Source organism: Mustela putorius, unplaced genomic scaffold, assembly GCF_011764305.1.
Source record: "Mustela putorius furo isolate JIRA1106 unplaced genomic scaffold, ASM1176430v1.1 tig00000281_pilon_pilon_pilon, whole genome shotgun sequence".
NCBI classification, from domain to species: Eukaryota; Metazoa; Chordata; class Mammalia; order Carnivora; family Mustelidae; genus Mustela; species Mustela putorius.
In genome coordinates, this window is record NW_025421343.1 from 750,849 (window position 1) to 770,991 (window position 20,143).

The window sequence follows — 20,143 nt, forward strand, 5'->3', positions numbered from 1 at the left end:
ACCTTCAGCTCAGGTCATAATCCCAGGGTCATGGGATCAAGCCCTGCATCGGGCTCCTTGCTCAGGAGGGAGCCTCCTTCTCCCTCTCCCCTGCTTATGTTCCCTCTCTTGCTGTCTCTCTGTCAAATAAATATCGTTCCAATTTTAGCATATGTGTTGCCGAAGTGAGCACTCTGTCAAATAAATAGATAAAATCTATTTATCTATTTATAAAAAAATTTTAAAAAAGGACACACACCTAAAGCATATCAAGAGTAAATGCTAAGCCAGAAAAAATTTACAAACTTCCAAAGAGAAAGAACAGGTAATTACTTAGAATTCTACTGGCACTGGACTTCCCATCTGTATCACTAGAAACTGAATACAGCAGAAAGCTGCATACAGACTTTGTAGTGAATAGAACTACTATTTAAGAATCCTAAACGCAGCCAAGACATCATTTCTACATTATGGTAAAATTCAGGAGTGCCTGGCTGGCTCAGTTGGTAGAATATGTGACTCTTGATGTCAGGGCTGTAAGTTTGAGCCCCACACTGCATGGAGACATTACCTGTGAATAAACTCATGGGGCGCCTGGGTGACTCAGTCAGTTAAGTGTACAACTCTTGATTTTAGCTGGGGTCAGGATTTTGGGACCATGGGATTGAGCCCCACTTCAGGCTCTGTGCTCAGCTTGTCCCTCCCCTCTCCCTTCCCCCACTTGAATGCACGCACTATTTCTTCCCCTTTCTCTCTATAAAATGGATAAGTAAAATCTTCCCAAATAAATAAATAAACTCTTACAAAAATATACATACACACATTGTACACACACAATTGGATATATAAGGACCTTCAAAGTACCATCCATGCCCCTTTTCTAAGAAAATCACTCAGAGAAAGACACATCCTATTCAAATTAATATTTAAAACCTGAGCAAAGCTGGAAAAGACAAAGTTTACACAAGACATGTCTTCCCTCCCCCAAAAAAGACCTTTTTTTAAAAATTTTTTATTATAAACATATATTTTTATCCCCAGGGGTACAGGCAAAAAAGACCTTTTAATGAAGCTGAACCAGATGACTTCTGGTGGCCTTTCACGTATAAACAGAAACTGTCCTATACACAACCATCCCTGGAAGTCTGGCTTTGTGAGTTGTTCATCACCTAGTGGCCCAATGAAGTAAATGCAGTTTTGTCAAATGCCCGGATAAACTTCCAGCCATTTTGTGAGCTCTGACAGCGTGTGGCTCTGAGTCTAATGTCCTAGAGATTACAAAAGTAGAAGACTGTAAACCCTCCAGATTCATATACTTTTGTAGAGACTCAGCTAACTATACATTCATTCTCCAAAGATGTGGGAAGGGCCCATATTTTGTGCCTAACCGTAAGAAGTGAAATATGTATTTGTTGTTGAAAGGCTGTACTTTAAAGATTTTATTTATTTATTTGACAGAGAGCGATCACAAGTAGGCAGAGAGGCAGGCAGAGAGAAAAGGAAGCAGGCTCCCTGCTGAGCAGAGAGCCCGATGCGGGACTCGATCCCAGGACCCTGAGATCATGACCTGAGCCAAAGGCAGCAGCTTAACCCACTGAGCCACCCAGGCACCCTGTAAGGCTGTACTTTAAAGCAGTAAAAAACAGAGATTGCTTTTGTGCAGACCAATCCAAATTGAAAGCAGTTTAGATGCTATAAGAAAACTGCACAATGCCTTATAAATAGGAAGAGTGAGTTCAAACACTCATAAGACTGGAATTTGAAAGACGAATTGTATTTATCCTGTATGATTCCAAAGAACAGATCTAAAACTGATGAGAAATCATCTCAATTAGATATAAATTCAAAACAAAAACTAGTATCTTACCAGAGAGCTATTCAACATATAATGGGATTCCTCAAGAAGTAATGAGCTCTCCAACAATGAAAGCATTCAAAAAGAACTTGGGTGATCATCTGTCAGGGAGATAATGGAAAGCATTCCTGCAACTAGATGACAGAAAGGAGACAAGGAGATTGACTATTATTACCTCAAGGGCCTTTCCAACTCCAAGTCTATCATTCTAAATAAAACAAAAACAAAAACAAACATCATTAATAGAGTTCCTCCCTCTGCTTTTTTTTTTTTAAGTTCCAACCAGGCGGTACAACACAGTGGGTTGGATACCACTTTCCACTTGAGTAACTACAGACAAACTATTTAACTCTATTTGCCTCACTTTCATTATCTGTAAATGTAGAATAGTACTTATCTCATAAGGTTACTATGAAGATTAAATAGCAAACTTCTTAACAAAGTACTAATATACAGAAAGTGTATACAACTGGAAGCTTGTAAGGGAAAGGTAGCTGGGGGGGCCGGGGAGGGGAGACCCATGCAGGGGAGTGTGGAAAGTGAAACCTAAATGTGCTGCTTGTTTTAGTTATCTGTACCCAACTCTCAACCAAAGCATTCCTGACTGTTGCTGGCTGGAGGCTAGGTTCCCTAGGCAACTAGCCTCAAAAAGAGCCCAGACCTACCCTCTTCAGGAAGGCAATATTCACCGTCCTGAAATCTCGCATCCTCCCTTGCACAAAGCAGGGTCCTTAAAAGCTCACAAATACCACCACTCCAAAATCAAGTTGTTGAGCAAGTATTAGTCTCCTCACTTCAAATGGTCAGTGGGAACATCAGAGTTAAAAGGGATCTCACAGACCATCTAGAGTGACCCTTTTGTTTAATGAATGAGAACAATAAGGCTGAGAAAACTGAAGTCCTGGATGTGGCAAATTGGTGAGAAGGTTGATGAGATCACAGGTCTCCTTATTTCTAAACCAGTAGTCAAAAGCCTCCCATTTCTCAAATGGGAAAAATAGGACAGGCTCTACTAAGCTATCTGCCTCATACTATGTGCTCTAGACAGGTAAAAAAAGAATAGAAATGGTAGAGTATAGCAGTTAAGAATGTGGACCCGAGAGCCAAATTGCATATTCAAATCCCAGCACTGACTATGTGAGTTTAACCATGTTTCCAAATCTTTTTGTTTCTATAAAATAGAGTAAGAGTGACTACCTTATAGGGTTACATTAAGGAATGGAATAGATGATGCTCCCCTGCTTGTGCTCTCGCTCCTTCTAATAAATAAATAAATAAATTCTTAAGAAAAGGGCGAGTGGGCACCTGGGTGGCTCGGTTGTTAAGCGTCTGCCTTTGGCTCAGGTCGTGATCCCAGGGTCCTGGAACTGAGCCCCACATTGGGCTTCCTGCTCAGGAGAGAGCCTGCTTCTCCCTCTCCCTCTGCTGCTCCCCATCTTTGTTCTCTCTCTCTCGCTCTCTTTCTCTCTCTGTCAAATAAATTAATAAATAATATCTTTTAAAAAAAGAAGAGAATAGATGTCAAATGTATGGCACATAAAGTATTCAATGTATACACTGCTCTGCTTCTCATCATTACCAGTTGTATTAGGAAACACAATCAAAGTACAAGAAGGACAGGACAAGCTCCTACATAGGTCCAAAAGCAGTAAGATACAGGTGTTTATTCAGCTTCATTTCCTGGTCCCAGCCAGGGAACACTCAACCCTTCAGCAGAAGACTATAAATCCTTCTATAGTGGATCTAGGGAAAAATCACTTCAAAGAATAACCAGTACATGCTATGGTGATAAGATACTTAAGATCACAAATAAACCTTACGTAGGTCTGAGCCCAGGTGTAACCTCCAGATCTATGCTCATCTCAAGTTGGACAAAGTGCAGTTCATGTCCAATCTCTTCCCTTCAATCCATGATGGTGGTACAGTATAATGGTAAGAAACAAGAGTTGGCTCAGTTGGTACAGCATGAAACCCTTGATCTTAGGATAGTGAGTTCAAGTCCCATGTTGGGTGCAGAACCTATTTGGAAAAAAAAAAAAAAAGAAAGAAAAGAAAAGAAAAAAACAAGAGCCTTGGAATTTGCTGCCCAGGAGCAAATTACTATTCTGTTATTTATTTGCTATGTCACTTAGGCATACCTTACCTCTTTCTAAGTCTCTACTTCTCCATCTGCTTTAATTATTTTAAGTGACACTTAGCACTTTCTTAAAAAAAAAAAAAAGATTGTATTTCTTTATTAATTTGAAACACAGCAAGAAAGAGAGATTGAGACAGAGAAGGCGCAAGTATGAGCGCGCATGCGCAAGCACAAGCAGGAGAAATGTCAGACAAGAGAGAAGCAGGCTCCCTGACAGCAAGTAGCCTGATGTGGGGCTCCATCCCAGGACCCTGGGATCATGACCTGAGCTGAAAGCAGCCACTTAACTGAATGAGCCACCCAGGCACCCCACAGTGAGCACTCCCTTTTTGGGGGGAGGGCTTTTTTAAATTTAAATTCAATTAATTAACATATAGTATATTACTAGTTTCAGAGGTAGAGTCCAATGATTCATCAGTTGCATTTAACACCCAGTGCTCATTCCAACAAGTGACCCCTTAATGCCCACCACCCAGTTACCCCATTCCCCCACCCACCTCCCCTCCAGCCCATAGTAAGCACTTTCTATCTGCCAAGCACTGTGCCAAGCTTTACATAGCTTACATCATTTAATCATCACAACCTTATGAGGCAGGTACTATTATTATCCTCATTTTATAGATAAGGAAAAAGGCAGTTTTCTAATTCAAGGCCATAGCTAGTTACTGACGAAGCTGAGAAGTTGGGGCAAGAAGTATGACCCCAGAGTCTATGCTCCTTACTCCTACACTGCACTATTTCTCATATAACCAACCTTCACATGGTTGCTATGCTATTAAAATAAGACTATTTACATAAAGTATCTGGTTCATCAGTTAGCCATTACTATTATTGCTATTATTATTATCATCAATCCCTTTGAGCCTCTTCAAATACTACTTCCTGAGTTCCAATTTCACTTAAAGAAAATGGTTGTTGTGGGGCGCCTGGGTGGCTCAGTGGGTTAAAGCCTCTGCCTTTGGTTCGGGTCATGGTCTCGGGGTCCTGGGATCGAGCCCCACATCGGGCTCTCTGCTCAGCGGGGAGCCTGCTTCCTCCTCTCTCTCTGCCTGCCTCTCTGCCTGCTTGTGATCTCTGTCTGTCAAATAAATAAATAAAATCTTTAAAAAAAGAAAATGGTTGTTGGGGTATCTGGGTGGCTCAGTGGGTTAAGCCTCTACCTTCAGCTCAGGGCATGATTCAGGATCCTGGAATCGAGCCCCGCATTGGGCTCTATGATCAGTGGGGAGCCTGCTTCCCCCTCTCTCTCTGCCTGCTGCTCTGCCTACTTGTGATCTCTCTCTCTCTCTGTCTGTCAAATAAATAAATAAAATCTTTAAAAAAAGAAAGAAGGAAAATGGTACACCAGCTCACTGGGCAGCCTGGGGTGGGGTTCTAGTATTTTACTGCCCTCGTACTACAGAAGTAAGTATCTGTGTGGAAAGACAAGGATGTATTTTCTAAAAACCTCCTACTCTAAAGCAGCTTTTTAAAATTTTTTCAAAATAGAAATATACACTATTCACTAAAAAAAAGAAATTGTCAGGTGCCTGGGTGGCTCAGTGGGTTAAAGCCTCTGCCTTTGGCTCAGGTCACGATCCCAGGATCCTGGGATTGAGCCACGCATCGGGCTCTCTGCTCAATCCCAGGGTCCTGGGATCGAGCCACGCATCAGGCTCTCTGCTCAGCAGGGAGCCTGCTCCCCCCACCCCGCCCCGCCCCTCCTGCCTCTCTGCCTACTTGTGATCTCTATCTGTCAAATAAATAAATAAAATCTTTTTTTTTTAAGATTTTATTTATTTATTTGACAGACAGAGATCACAAGTAGGCAGAGAGGCAGGCAGAGAAAGAGGAGGAAGCAGGCTCCCTGCTGAGCAGAGAGCCCGATGCGGGGCTCGATCCCACGAACCTGGGACCATGACCTGAGCGGAAAGCAGAGGCTTTGCCCCACCCCAAGTATCCAACTCTTGATTTTGGCTCAGTCATGATCTCAGGGTCCTGAGATCAAGCCCATGTTGGGTTGGGCTCTGTGCTAGGTATGGAGTCTGCTTGATTCTCTCTCTCTCTCCCCTTCTCACTCTGCCCTTCCCCGCAAGAAAAGAAAAGAAATTGTCCTCTATCTCTTCCCTTTCCCATTCTCAAAATCAGTCTTTAGTCATTTAATCCTTACAAGAAGATAGGTGTCATTCATCATTATCTCCATTTGACAAGTACAGAAACTGAGTTTCTGAGAGGTTCAAGACAAAACAGCTAGTATGTGGGTGACCAGGGTTTCTGGAAAAGAATTTTCAGATATGAAGGAAGATAAAGATAGAAAACTCCTTCACTCATGCTGAGAAGACGTGGCTATGACAGTGGGTTCCTAGAAGGTATCTGAATGAACCAAGACTGGTAACAGGATTTTAAAGAAACTCCTGCTCTAGTAAGACAAGACCAAAGAAAAACTGTAACTCAAAAAGCCACTAATCCCGTGAGCTATCAGAAATCCTGCCCTCCCAGAAATAGTACAAATTATCAATAAGCCTGACAAAGTAGGACTTCATCTCTAAGGAGAGCCATATCCTTGCAAACCCGTCCTTACCTCCCCAATTCCAAAATGGTGTATCACTTTATCCTGTTAGAGAGCACAGCACTATTCAGATCAAAACATTTTCTAGACTGCGTCACTTGAGGGCAGAAACAATATGGTATTCATATAGATCTTCCCCTCATTATCTGGCACATAACCCCTATACATTAATTTAAAAATATATTCATTCAACTCCCAAGTGCTAGGCACTATTCTAGGAGATGGTGATATAGCAACAAGCAAAACAACATCCTAGCTATCATGAAATTTACATTTCAGTGGCAGGTGACCAATAATAAACAAACTATGTAGAGAGAGTCTCTAGAACAGTGTGTGGCACATAGTAGGCATCCCTCAATAAATATATGAATAATGAATGAATAGTACATCAAACAGTAATAACGTGTATGGAAAAAAAATTAAGTAGGGAAAGGGAACGGTGAAGGCAGAGAGCAGGAGACGGTTTTACTTTAAATAGCGAAGTCAAGGAATGCTTTACAAACTAGACAACAGAGCAGAAACCTGAAGGAGGTAAGGGAGGAGGCCATACTGGTAACTGGAAGAAGTATTCCAGGAAAGAATACAACTACAGAAGTCCAAGGCTTGGCATGTTGGAGCAACTTCAAGGAGACCAGAAGTGTCCAGAGCACAAGGGGAATGTGGTAGATGATGTCAGGAGCAGCCTCAAGAGTGCTGCTCAAGATCCTATGTGGCATCCTAGATCACTGTAAGGACTTTAATTTTTAACATGGGCGGGACCCAGACAACGCTTCTCAGCAGAGGAGTGGCACGATTTGATAGACACTTAACAGGATTACTCTGGTAGGCCAAGGGAAGCCTATTCCAAAAGTAGCAGGTGAGGCAGTAAGAAGTGTTCAAACTCTGGATGTTTTTTAAGGTAGAACTTACAGGACCTTCTAGTGGACTATATGAGGAAAGTAAGAAAAAGAACAGAGCCAGGGCACCTCAGTGGCTCAGTCAATTAAGCGTCTGCCTTCACTGAGATCATGATCCCAGGGTCCTGGGATTGAGCCCTGCATCAGGGAGCAGGGAGTCTACTTCTCCCTCTCCCTCTACTGCTCCCCCTGGGTTGTGCTCTCTCACTCTCTCTCTGTGTCAAATAAATAAATTAAAACTTTAAAAAGAATGGACTCAAGGGTGAGTCCTCCATATATTCAATACACCTGAAACTAAAATGGGGAGGAACTGGCAGAGGTACACATTTGAAGATTTATTTATTTATTTGAGAGAGAGAAAGAGAGAGAGAGAGAGAGCGCACGCGAGCTCCAGTAGAGGAAGGGACAGAGAGAGAGAATCCTCAAACTCCCCACTGAGCATGAAGCCTGACACACGGCTCCATCTTATGACCCAGGGGATCATGACCTGAGCTGAAAGCAAGAGCCAGATGCCCAAATGCCTGAGCCAATGGGTAGCTCCCAGAGGTACACATTTGAGAGAAGTTTCAAAATTAATTTGCTGAATATGTTAAGCTCAAGAAGCTATTAAATAACCAAGTAGAGATGATATCCTGTAGGCAGTCAGATAAGAGAGTCTTGAGTTCAGGGGAAGACATCCAAGCTGATGATATATACACTTGAGAATTGTCAGAGTACAAATGGCATTTAAAGTCTTGAAAGAGAACACCTAGGGAATGAGAGTAAACAGAGAAGGGATGCACGGACTGATCCGAGTACTCACTCCACTATTAGAGGCTAAGAAGATAAGGAGGATTCAAAAGGGGGCTGGGGATGAGAAGCCAAAAAAGGGGGATGGGGTTGAGAAGGAGGGGCCAGTGAGGCAGGGGAAAACCAAGGGAGTGGCATTGTAGAAGCCAAATGAAACTAAAGTGCAAGGAGGGAGTGTCAGGTGCCACAGAGAGGTCAAGATGACTGAGAAATGTCCACAGAATCTGTGTGCTACTTTCTAAGCATGTTCTTCCTACTCCACACAGTACTTTTTTACTTTTAATCCAGATAAAATCCCAGTATTGTCCAATGAATACACAAAAGGTTTTTATTTAATGCAGCTATAACTATGTCTCAAAAAAACAAAAAACCAAAAATCAATGTGCTTAATCCAGACACAACAGATTTTACACAGCAAATAATGCTGAACAAATGCTTTGTCTGGTTGAATTAATTGTGTCTCTGAAACAAAGTTCCCAACTAAGTCTTGCTTGTGCTCAGTAGGTGGGATCAGAGAAATGTGCTATTTAAATGTATTTCTTTTGTTCTGCCATAAAGGAGCAGTTATTGTTGAACTCCTTTCCCTCCTTCCTAACTCAAACATCCTAACCACCTGAACAAAAACCATAAATTTCCACACACACACACACACACACACACCCCTTTGAAAACAAAGCAGAACACAACCCATGTCCAAAACTTGGATAAGAAAGGGATATACTGGGGTGCCTGGGTGGCTCAGTGGGTTAAGCCGCTCAGTGCGTTAAGCCGCTGATCAGGTCATGATCTCGGGGTCCTGGGATCGAGTCCCGAACCGGACTCTCTGCTCAGCAGGGAGCCTGCTTCCTCCTCTCTCTCTCTCTGCCTGTCTCTCTGCCTACTTGTGATCTCTCTCTGTCAAATAAATAAATAAAAAAAAAAAAAGAAAGGGATATACTAAGCCCTGTATCTTCTTACCTTTACTCACAGAGGGTGAACAATCATTTGCTAATTCAAAAACTGCTTTACTTACATTTTCTCCTTCGAATCTCTAGACCAGAAATACAATTTCTGATGTCTACATCTTAAATGAGAATTATTGCTACAAAATAAGACTTAAACTTTCTGTGTGTAAGCACAATCAAGTCTCAGTAACATACACCTCTGAAGTAGCAGAACAATCATCGCCAAAAACTGGATCATGCAAGCATCCTTCCTGAAATGTCTTCAACATCTGAACGGACTGTGCACACTCAGCCTTTAGGCCTCTGTTTCCCTTCTCAAGAGTTCTCCTTTCCTGCCCTCCACCCTACAATTTGCTAACCTGGGACTCAGCCTGAATGCCAACTTCTCTAAGTAGCCTTTCTGGATCCCCTCCAAGGCTGAATCAAGGACCCTCTTCTAAGCGCATGGCATCCTCTGCTTACTCATATTCTAAAATAGTAATGTACTATACTGTGAATCTGTTTATTTGTCAGTGTCACTCTCCTGGTCACAAACATCTTGAAGGCAAGGACAGGATCTCATTCATTTCTGTATCCTCAGTGTTTGGGACGTATCAAGCAATCAGTAAGTATTTGCTGACTGGGGTGCCTGGCTGGCTAGGTCGGTAGAGTATGAGACTCTTGATCTCAGGGTCCTGAGTTCAAGCCCCATGCTGGGAGTTGAGCTAACGTGAAAAAGAAAAGAAAAGAAAATTAAAAAAAGAAAAAACTATTTGCTGACTGAATGAATAAGATAAATTTTGACCTAGAATACTTGAAGTGATCTTTATAGCACATTTTCCTTGATATACTAACTGATCTGAGGCTAATATTAAAATTACCAGCATCTTAATTACATCCCCAGCTGAGAGCAAAAACAAAGCAATTTTCCCAACCTCTCATTGGGAAGAGAGGATAAAAAAGAGACAAGGTGCTCAGGAGTTGTCGTATCAGCTGCTCTTTCTTGGTCTAAGACAACAGCCTATGCTTTCCACACCACACGAGGGCCCAATGGACTTCTGAATTGTTTTCTTCACATCTCTTCCAACGATCCTGTGTATTTCTCTTCCCTCTGCCCTAGTCTTTTCTCTTTTCTTTTCTTACCTTTTTCCCTTCCTTACTTTCTATACTTTGCATTTGTACTCTGTTCTCATTTTCCTTTTAACTTTTCTCTGGACTCCCTTCTCCATGCCTTATTTCAGTCAGAGTAACCCTGAGGAATCCATGGACATTACTTTCCCCAACTAGGAGAACTTATGACAAGAATGTTGCTGTACCTCTTGGGCACTTGTATAAAGCACATCAATATATTTTTTATGTTTCTGAGAAAATCCAGTAATAACCCCCTAACAGCAGCACAAAATCATCAGTATATGAGATTAATATTATTACTCTTGTTACAATCCAAGAAATGGGTAAAAAAAATATTTCTTAGGCTAGGGGCACCTGGGTGGCATCTAAGTATCTGACTCTTGGGCGCCTGGGTGGCTCAGTGGGTTAAGCCTCTGCCTTCAGCTCAGGTCATGGTCTCAGGGTCCTGGGATCGAGCCCCATATCGGGCTCTCTGCTCAGCAGGGAGCCTGCTTCCCTTCCTCTCTCTCTCTGCCTGCCTCTCTGCCTACTTGTGATCTCTGTCTGTCAAATAAATAAATAAAATCTTAAAAAAAAAAAATTTTAATATCTGACTCTTGATTTCAGCTCCGGTCATGATCTTAGAGTCATGAGATTGAGCCCCAAGTTGGGCTCTGCACTCAGCACAGAGTCTGCTTAAGACTCTCTCTCCCTCTGCCCACTCCGCCCCCACTTTGTGCATGGGTGTCCTCTATCTCTTCCTCTAAAATAAATAAATAAATCTTAAAAAAAGAAAGAAAGAAGGAAAGAAAAGATAGTGGGGCACCTGGATGGCTCAGTCCGTTAAGTGTCTGCCTTCGGCTTAGGTCATGATCCCAGGATCCTGGGATTGAACCCTGCCATCAAACTCCCTGCTCAGCAGAGAGCCTGGTTCTCCATCTCCTACTCTGCCTGCTCATGCCCTCTCTCTCCCTCTGTCAAACAAATAAATAAAATCAGAAAGAAAGAAAAGAAAAAGGAAAGGGAAGGAAGATCTGCCTTCAGCTCAGGTCATGATCTCAGGGTCCAGAGGTTAAGCCTTACACTAGGGGCTCCGTGGGGAGTCCATTTCTCCCTCAGTCTCTATGTTCTCCTGCTTTCTCTCTCTAAAATAAGTAACACCTTTTAAATAAATTAATAAAGGGGTAAATGTCATTAAAAATACATATATATACAAATACTCCTTAAGCTATATTCTGTAGTATCCCAGAAAGTGATAGGGTCAAGGCCCTCTCAATTTACTATAATTTCATTTTATTTTTTAAGATTTTATTTATTTGACAGAGAAAGACACAGCGAGAGAGGGAACACAAGCAGGGGTAGTGGGAGAGAGAGAAGCAGGCTTCCCACTGAGAAGGGAGCCCAATGCGGGGCTCAATCCTAGGACCCTAGAATCATGACCTGAGCCTAAGGCAGAAGCTTAACAACTGAGCCACCCACGAGCCCCAATTTACTATAATTTGAAATAAAAGAAAAATGAGAAGCAAATTCTGAAGGAATAAGAAAAAAAGAAATTATGTTTTTTTAAAAAAATGCTGCATGTTAGCTTCCCTATGACCCTGCAACTGCACTACTGGGTATTTACCCCAAAGATACAGATGTAGTGAAAAGAAGGGCCATCTGTACCCCAATGTTCATAGCAGCAATGGCCACGATCGCCAAACTGTGGAAAGAACCAAGATGCCCTTCAAGGGACGAATGGATAAGGAAAATGTGGTCCTATACACTATGGAGTATTATGTCTCCATTTGATAGGATGAATACCCAACTTTTGTATTAGCATGGACGGGACTGGAGGAAATTATGCTGAGTGAAATAAGTCAAGCACAGAGTCAATTATCATATGGTTTCACTTATTTGTGGAGCCTAAGAAATAACAAGGAGGACATGGGGAGATGGAGAGGAGAAGGGAGTTAAGAGAAATTGGAAGAGGAGATGAACCATGAGAGACTATGGACTTTGAAAAACAATCTTACGGTTTTGAAGGGGTGGTGAGTGGGAAGTTGGGCCAGGCTGGTGGTGGGTATTGTGGAGGGCACATATTGCATGGAGCACTGGGTGTGGTTCATAAACAATGAATTCAAAAAAAAAAAAATACATTTTTTTAAAAAGACAGAAAAAAAAATGTTGCATGTTGGTAGGGCAAATTTAAAAAGCTATCTATACTTGCTGGACCATGTAGATTAAGGGGAAAAAGTGTGGTCCCTGCCTCCAGAGTCTCCAGAGGAATAATTCCCACCACTCCCCAAAACCATAAATGTAAACATTAGAGAAAAAGAGAATAGAGGTTTTCTTAAACCAAAAAAATCAGGAACCTAATGTAAGTGGACTGGCTGCTCTAGGCCAAAAGAATAAAAAATAGATTGAAAGCTTTTTGAGTTAAAGATAAAATTATTCCATGTGTCAAAGCATCAGAAGCCAAAAAGAGGAACAAGACACAACCAACATTCAAGAGATCCAGCTCATGGCGATTCACAGACCTGTACCCCTGGGGATAAAAATACATGTTTATAAAAAAATAAGTAAATAAAAAAAATTTAAAAAAAAAAAAAAAGAGAGAGAGATCCAGCTCAGGTTCTGACAAGCTGTGCAACCTTGGGCAAGTCACTTCACCCTTCTGATCCATAGATGGCTCGTCCATAAAAATAAGCATAATAATACTTTGCTGGCAAAGTTGTGTGATGATTAACATGAAATCACTTCAGGGACGCCTGGGTGGCTCAGTTGGTTGGACGACTGCCTTCAGCTCAGGTCATGATCCCGGAGTCCCGGGATCGAGTCCCACATCGGGCTCCCAGCTCATGGGGAGTCTGCTTCGCTCTCTGACCTTCTCCTCGCTCATGCTCTCTCTCACTGTCTCTCTCTCAAGTAAATAAATAAAATCTTAAAAAAAAAAAAAAAAAAAAACATGAAATCACTTCAAAATTATTTCTTGAAACATGCCAATGTGAAGTAAAAAGAAGCAAAAATCCTTCCTCTGAATGGAATATAAATCCTGTGGTTAAATTTCCAAAGTCTAGGGCGCCTGGGTGGCTCAGTGGGTTAAGCCACTGCCTTCAGCTCAGGTCATGATCTCAGGGTCCTGGGATCGAGTCCCGCATCGGGCTCTCTGCTCAGCAGGGAGCCTGCTTCCTCCTCTCTCTCTCTCTGCCTGCCTCTCTGCCTACTTATGATCTCTATGTCAAATAAATAAATAAAATATTTAAAAAAAAAAAAATTCCAAAGTCTAGGCCTGACTCACCTTCACAACCTCATTAAACTCCTTAACTAACCTGCAGTCATTCAAATGCGAGAAGAGTCATACATGAGGCTCCAGGGGTGGGGCAGTGACTATTTAGTCCATTGTTCCATATCTTAGGGGCTTCATCTGTAAAATGGGTGGTGTGGAATTCACTTATATATCCACAAGATAGTGCAGGTCTGGGGAAGGGAGTGGAGAATTTACCATAAGTTATATTTACATAACCCTCCCCTCCTCCAGAGATAAAGAACCAAGATCATCAAATATCATTGCTCCCTAGACAGAATTAGAAGACATCATTTAATCTCTTCTTTTACAGATGGGAAAACCAAAGCCCAGTTTTGAGTTGGGTTATAAACTTCTCAAAGCTAGACAGTGGCAGAGCTGAAGCTGGCAGCCAGAGCCACAGATTCCCAAGTCCAGTGCCCACTTTACCAGATTTCCGGGTCATCCACAGCACGCAGCCTATACAAACACATTATCAACAACAAGACACGCTACAATTGAATCAACAGCTCATGTTGCCTATGCAGGCAGAGAGGGTTTGTAGGACTCTAGGGGAAACAAAGAGGCTGAGAGCTGGGAAGGGGATATCTTTATTGAGGGGCAGGAGAAGGTAGAATCCTAGAGGTACTCAGATAAGAAAAAACTAATGGAAAACTTCAGGCAAAAAAGGTTTAAAACAAGCAGTCTTGGGAAGACAGACTCAATGGATACAATTTTCTTTAGGGAAAATAAATATGTGGCAGATTTAGAGAAGCAGAATAGTTTGAATCAGGATATAATTCCTAATTATATATAATTTCTCTTTTTGTCTCCTCAGTTTTTAATATTTACTAATAATTTTAATTCCCCAAACAGTTCTGTCTCTCCTATAAGACAAGGTCCTTTGCAGAAACCACATCTTACATAGTGGTAAATATACAGACTCTGGATTCAGATTGCCTAGATTCAAACCCCTATTTTCCAATTTAATAACTGTACCTTGGACAAAATCCTTCACCCCTCTGTATCTCTGCAAAATGGAAATTAACATCACCCCCATCACAGGTTTTGTGAGGATTAAATGTGTACATTAATCATTTTGGTCACAACCTAATAATGGGTTTCTCATTATTTTAGTTTTGATGTGCCTTTTTATTTCATGTTAAAGAACAGAAACTACCAAAGTATACTGCACATCATAAGAACAAGTATTGTTCTGCAAAGATTTTGTTTCATATACGTGATATATACATATGTGCATATATGAGTTATTTTGTAAAATTTAGCTCTTATGGTGGTTTGCTTTTAAAACTGTTGAGAGGGCGCCTGGGTGGCTCAGTGGGTTAAGCCGCTGCCTTCGGCTCAGGTCATGATCTCAGGGTCCTGGGATCGAGTCCCGCATCGGGCTCTCTGCTCCGCGGAGAGCCTGCTTCCCTCTCTCTCTCTCTCTCTCTCTGCCTGCCTCTCCATCTACTTGTGATTTCTCTCTGTCAAATAAATAAATAAAAAATAAAATCTTTAAAAAAAAATAAAAAAATAAATAAAAAAAATAAATAAATAAAACTGTTGAGAAACCTGGTTGGCATAGTCGGTGGAGTATGTAATCTTGATTGTGGGGTTGTGAGTCCAAGCCCCATGCTGGGGGTAGAGATTACTTAGAAATAAAATATTTAAAATAAAAAAATATGAAAGCCACTGAATTATCATACAGAATAAAGCTTCAAACAGTATCTGGCGTAGTAAGCACTTAGTGCCATTACTGTCATTGTTGCTATGACATATCCACCTACCAAAGTTGTTTGTAGAATTATATACGGTAATGCAAAAGCACTTCAAAAACTATGATATAGGGCACTAACATAAAAGAAGCAAAAAACCCTTCTCTCCATCTCTAACATCCATGCATGTAGAGCCCTATTCAGGCACATACATATTCCTTGTTTGGCCTACAATTTATTTGTTACGTTAAACTCAAGAGTTCACAGACTTAACGATTTACCTAATAGTGTCATGCCCTCTCAATATTTGCAGAGAAATGAAGGCTTGGTGCCAAAGTCAAATTATTTCTTTTTACTTGGTTAGGATATTGGGGTGAGGAAGGCGGAAATCATGCCCATGCTTAGCTGAAGGAAGCTAGTGAGTCACACACAGAAACTGCTTGCTCCCACAGAGCCAGGTAGATTTAAATGTGCCACAGACAAGGCTGGACTGACAGATACTTCAGCCTTTGGGTAGGGCTGAATCATTTCCCCCTCCCTATCGTCACCCAAACACCTCATTAAAAAAATAGCATTTGAGCCTCTTACAGATATAGCTCATACCAGGAAAAACTGGGAATCCCCAGATACAAACTGGGGGTAACTATGCACCAAAAGGTTACCTGAGGGGTTCCTTTAAATGACAAGCTCACCTAAACATCGAAATAGCACTTGAATTCTAAAACCGTAACTTACCAAAAAAATTTGAAAATGTGCTCACCAATAAGGAAATCAGAAGGTCAGGATTCCATCCTCCACACTGTGTGACCTTGAATTAGTCACTTCATCTCTCTGGGCCTAAGTGAATTCGTCTGTTAAAAAAAAAAGAGAGAGAGAGGTAAAACCTACCTCAGAAGATCATTGTAAAAATTAAAGATAGTATGCAGTAAAATGGTAGCACAGCATCTGGCACTGGTAAATGCACAGTAACATTCGTCTCTGTCCCCCCACACTAAAAGTGAATGCCAGGTGTGGGTAAACTGAGGTTCACCAGCCAGCTGCCCTCTGAAAAAGGTCACTGGTATCTGAATGGCTTTATGGAAATTATCTTTTTTATTTTTTTAAGTTGTTTTATGAGACCATTTCTTGGTCTCTCCAGCACACCAGCCTGAGATGAAAGTCTAGGAAATCAGGAACTTTCTAGCTCATTTCTTTAAGCAGCAATTCCTAAATGCTTCGGTACTGGGGGGCCCAAATTAACCACTGGTACTGCCCCTCGTTACTCACTATTAAATTTAAAACTAACGAGAACTCAGTATTATGCCTTCATTTTTTTAGTTATAAACGTTTCCATTTTAAATTAATGGAGGAAATGCATTAAAATTAGGCAGCCGAGGTTTGGACCCTGGTGGGCAGAGAGCACTCGCTTCGAGGGGAAGGCTGCCGCCAAGACGCACGGGATGGGGGTGGGGGCATTCTGGAGCTTTAGGGTCGACCCCAATTTCTCGTTGGCGACAAATCCAGGACACGTGTCGCCATTTTGTGTTCCGGAAACATGGCGGCCACCCCAAGGGGAAGGAAGGGGGGGCGGAGGGACCGCCACGTTAGCCTCTTTCCCTGCGGGATCCTAAAGCACGCTGCGCACACGTCTGTCTGGGTGCATTCTCTGTCCGGCTTAGCCGAAGTAAAGAGAAACGGAAAGAAGTAAACGTACACGAGCCACCCAAACGACTTTTCTTTAGCGAGAAGAACGTGCGATGGCGAACTGCAAGAAAGGCCTTCCAAGATGGCGGGGCCCGACAGGGGCCGCCCCCGAAGAAAGCGGGGCGCGGCGTCTGCACCAAGGGTAGAAAGGCAGAGCGGGAGCTTAAACGGCATGGGGAAAATCGCAAGAACCACCCCCCCGCACTACTCGGGACCCCTAAAAAAATGCGGTTCCCAGGAGGCATACCATTGTCTTAAATGTCTGACAAGACTGCCACGACTAAAAAGACACTAGGAGGTGGGGTTTCTCTAGATTCAACCGAAAGAAACTTGCAAAATGCAAACAAAGCATTATGTAAATGGACGCCATTCTTTTTTTATGGCCAGGTTTCCAACACTGCCCAGAAATCAAGTGCAGAGCCGCAACTTGGGCGGCGGTGGGGGGATTTCGGTTTTTTTCCTCACCGGTCGCCGCTGGGGGACCGGGGCAAGGCTGGGGGCTGGCGCGGGGCGCCCGGGCACCGGGGACGAAGGGGCCCCACGTGCCTGCTCGCGCGCGCTCGCGCGCGCGCACCCGCCCCACAAGCCTCGCCTCGCCGCCCCTCCCCCCCGGAAGACCGCCGCTGCCCCTCCCGTCTCCCCACACCCTCGCGCACGCGCTCTAGCCGCCTCACGCGCACGTTTTAAACCCGCGGCGTCCCAGCTGCCGCCTGCAGTTACTGCCGGGGCTGCCCGTGTCGCTCCGCTTCCAAACCCCTTTTGCAAGGCGGGAAAATAACGTTTCAACCCCATTCACAACACTAACATTTCAAAACATTTGCCAGTGGCGCTTGAGTTAATAAAATGCACGTTGTTTTAAAACCTTGCCGGGCTCACAGCATCTGCCCATCGGGGCTTTATGTTCAACGCTAGGCTGTTAAAAAGAGTTTTTAAAAACTACCATGTGGAGGTTGGCGCAATCTTGTGACCTAAAAAAGACGGGTCCTCTTTTTTTTTCAAGGGGTCCTGCGCGGCAAGCACTTCCGGGGTCAGAGGGTACGCGGGGTTGAAAGCGGGCTTCCCGCCCCGCCCAGACCGCCGAGGCTGCCGCCGGAGTCGCCACCGCCGCGCCCTCGCCCACCCGCCCGCCCGCCGCTCCCGGCCCCGCTCGCCCCCTCCGCCGCCGCCGCCTGCCCCTGCGACGACGCCGCGGCCTCCCGCCCGCGCCCGCTCGCCTCGCGCCGGCAGTTTTGGGCCTACACCTCCCCTCCCCCCGCCAGCCACCAAAGACTTGACCACGTAACGAGCCCAACTCCCCCGAACGCCGCCCGCCGCTCGCCATGGATGCCGGTGTGACTGAAAGTGGACTAAATGTGACTCTCACCATTCGGCTGCTTATGCACGGAAAGGAAGTAGGAAGCATCATTGGGAAGAAAGGGGAGTCGGTTAAGAGGATCCGCGAGGAGAGTGGCGCGCGGATCAACATCTCGGAGGGGAATTGTCCGGAGAGAATCATCACTCTGACCGGCCCTACCAATGCCATCTTTAAGGCCTTCGCTATGATCATCGATAAGCTGGAAGAAGATATCAACAGCTCCATGACCAACAGCACGGCGGCCAGCAGGCCCCCGGTCACCCTGAGGCTGGTGGTGCCGGCCACCCAGTGCGGCTCCCTGATTGGGAAAGGCGGGTGTAAGATCAAAGAGATCCGCGAGAGTACGGGGGCCCAGGTCCAGGTGGCGGGGGATATGCTGCCCAACTCCACTGAGCGGGCCATCACCATTGCTGGCGTGCCGCAGTCTGTCACCGAGTGTGTCAAGCAGATCTGCCTGGTCATGCTGGAGACGCTCTCCCAGTCTCCGCAAGGGAGAGTCATGACCATTCCGTACCAGCCCATGCCGGCCAGCTCTCCAGTCATCTGCGCGGGCGGCCAAGATCGGTGCAGCGACGCTGCGGGCTACCCCCATGCCACCCATGACCTGGAGGGACCACCTCTAGATGCCTACTCGATTCAAGGACAACACACCATTTCTCCGCTCGATCTGGCCAAGCTGAACCAGGTGGCAAGACAACAGTCTCACTTTGCCATGATGCACGGCGGGACCGGATTCGCCGGAATTGACTCCAGCTCTCCAGAGGTGAAAGGCTATTGGGCAAGTTTGGATGCATCTACTCAAACCACCCATGAACTCACCATTCCAAATAACTTAATTGGCTGCATAATCGGGCGCCAAGGCGCCAACATTAATGAGATCCGCCAGATGTCCGGGGCCCAGATCAAAATTGCCAATCCCGTGGAAGGCTCCTCTGGTAGGCAGGTTACTATCACTGGTTCTGCTGCCAGTATTAGTCTGGCCCAGTATCTAATCAATGCCAGGCTTTCCTCCGAGAAGGGCATGGGGTGCAGCTAGAACAGTGTAGGTTCACTTAAAACCCCTTTCTGCTGTTTTCCCATGATCCAACTGTGTAATTTCTGGTCAGTGATTCCAGGTTTTAAATAATTTGTAAGTGTTCAGTTTCTACACAACTTTATCATCCGCTAAGAATTTAAAAATCACATTCTCTGTTCAGCTGTTAATGCTGGGATCCATATTTAGTTTTATAAGCTTTTCCCTGTTTTTAGTTTTGTTTGGGTTTTTGGCTCATGAATTTTATTTCTGTTTGTCGATAAGAAATGTAAGAGTGGAATGTTAATAAATTTCAGTTTAGTTCTGTAATGTCAAGAATTTAAAAATTAAAAAATGGATTGGTTAAAAAATGCTTCATATTTGAAAAAGCTGGGACTACTATCTTAAACTCTTTGTTGGTGGTTTTTTTTCCCCTTCCCTTTTAGTATTAGGCCTTTGTAGGAAGAAGGGTGGGCCCATCCTTGGTGTTCTCTAGCCCTTTTCACCTATTGGTAAGATTCCATTCCCTTTCTGTCCCAACAAAGGAACACGGCAGGCTGGGCCTGCTTTGGGGTATTTTGCAGACGGAGGGTCTCTCCCGGAGAGTGACATCCCTCCAGCTAAGTTCCAGAGAGAGGCCTCTCCCCATTTCTCTGGTAGAAAACGAGGGTTTTCTGAGATGGAAAAAGTAGCCCTTTCCGTAGGAGCCCTAATGAATGGCAGTGTGTCCTCCCGACCAGCCAGCCCCTCCCCCCAACCCAATCTCACTGGGGAAACTTAGGAACAAAAAAAATGTTCTAAGGTGGGAGGAGCCTGGGGGGGTTACCCAGAGGAGAGGTGGGGGAGGGAAAAGGGCTGGGCAGGGGCTGGAGGG

The 20,143-nt window shown here is 44.0% G+C and overlaps 1 protein-coding gene and 1 long non-coding RNA gene across 18 annotated transcripts in view; one reads left to right on the forward strand and one right to left on the reverse strand.

The window, feature by feature from the left end:
• LOC101674755 overlaps positions 1 to 17,528 on the reverse strand; it is a 111,716-nt gene extending 94,188 nt beyond the window's left edge. For 5 of the 17 annotated variants that reach the window (XR_001177809.2, XR_001177822.2, XR_001177819.2 and 2 more), the window contains exons 1-4: positions 17,151 to 17,362; positions 15,956 to 16,071; positions 3,655 to 3,853; positions 1,847 to 1,968 (exon numbers count right to left, since the gene is read on the reverse strand). This is a non-coding gene — a long non-coding RNA (uncharacterized LOC101674755). The other 12 variants (XR_001177823.2, XR_001177814.2, XR_006606433.1 and 9 more) reach the window with 11 other exon arrangements.
• A 524-nt stretch (positions 17,529 to 18,052) lies between these two features.
• On the forward strand, positions 18,053 to 19,678 carry PCBP1 (poly(rC) binding protein 1). Its single transcript, XM_004742131.2, has one exon. The coding sequence runs from the start codon at positions 18,223 to 18,225 to the stop codon at positions 19,291 to 19,293; it is 1,071 nt and encodes a 356-aa protein (XP_004742188.1). The 5' UTR covers positions 18,053 to 18,222; the 3' UTR covers positions 19,294 to 19,678.
• Positions 19,679 to 20,143: the final 465 nt, after the last annotated feature.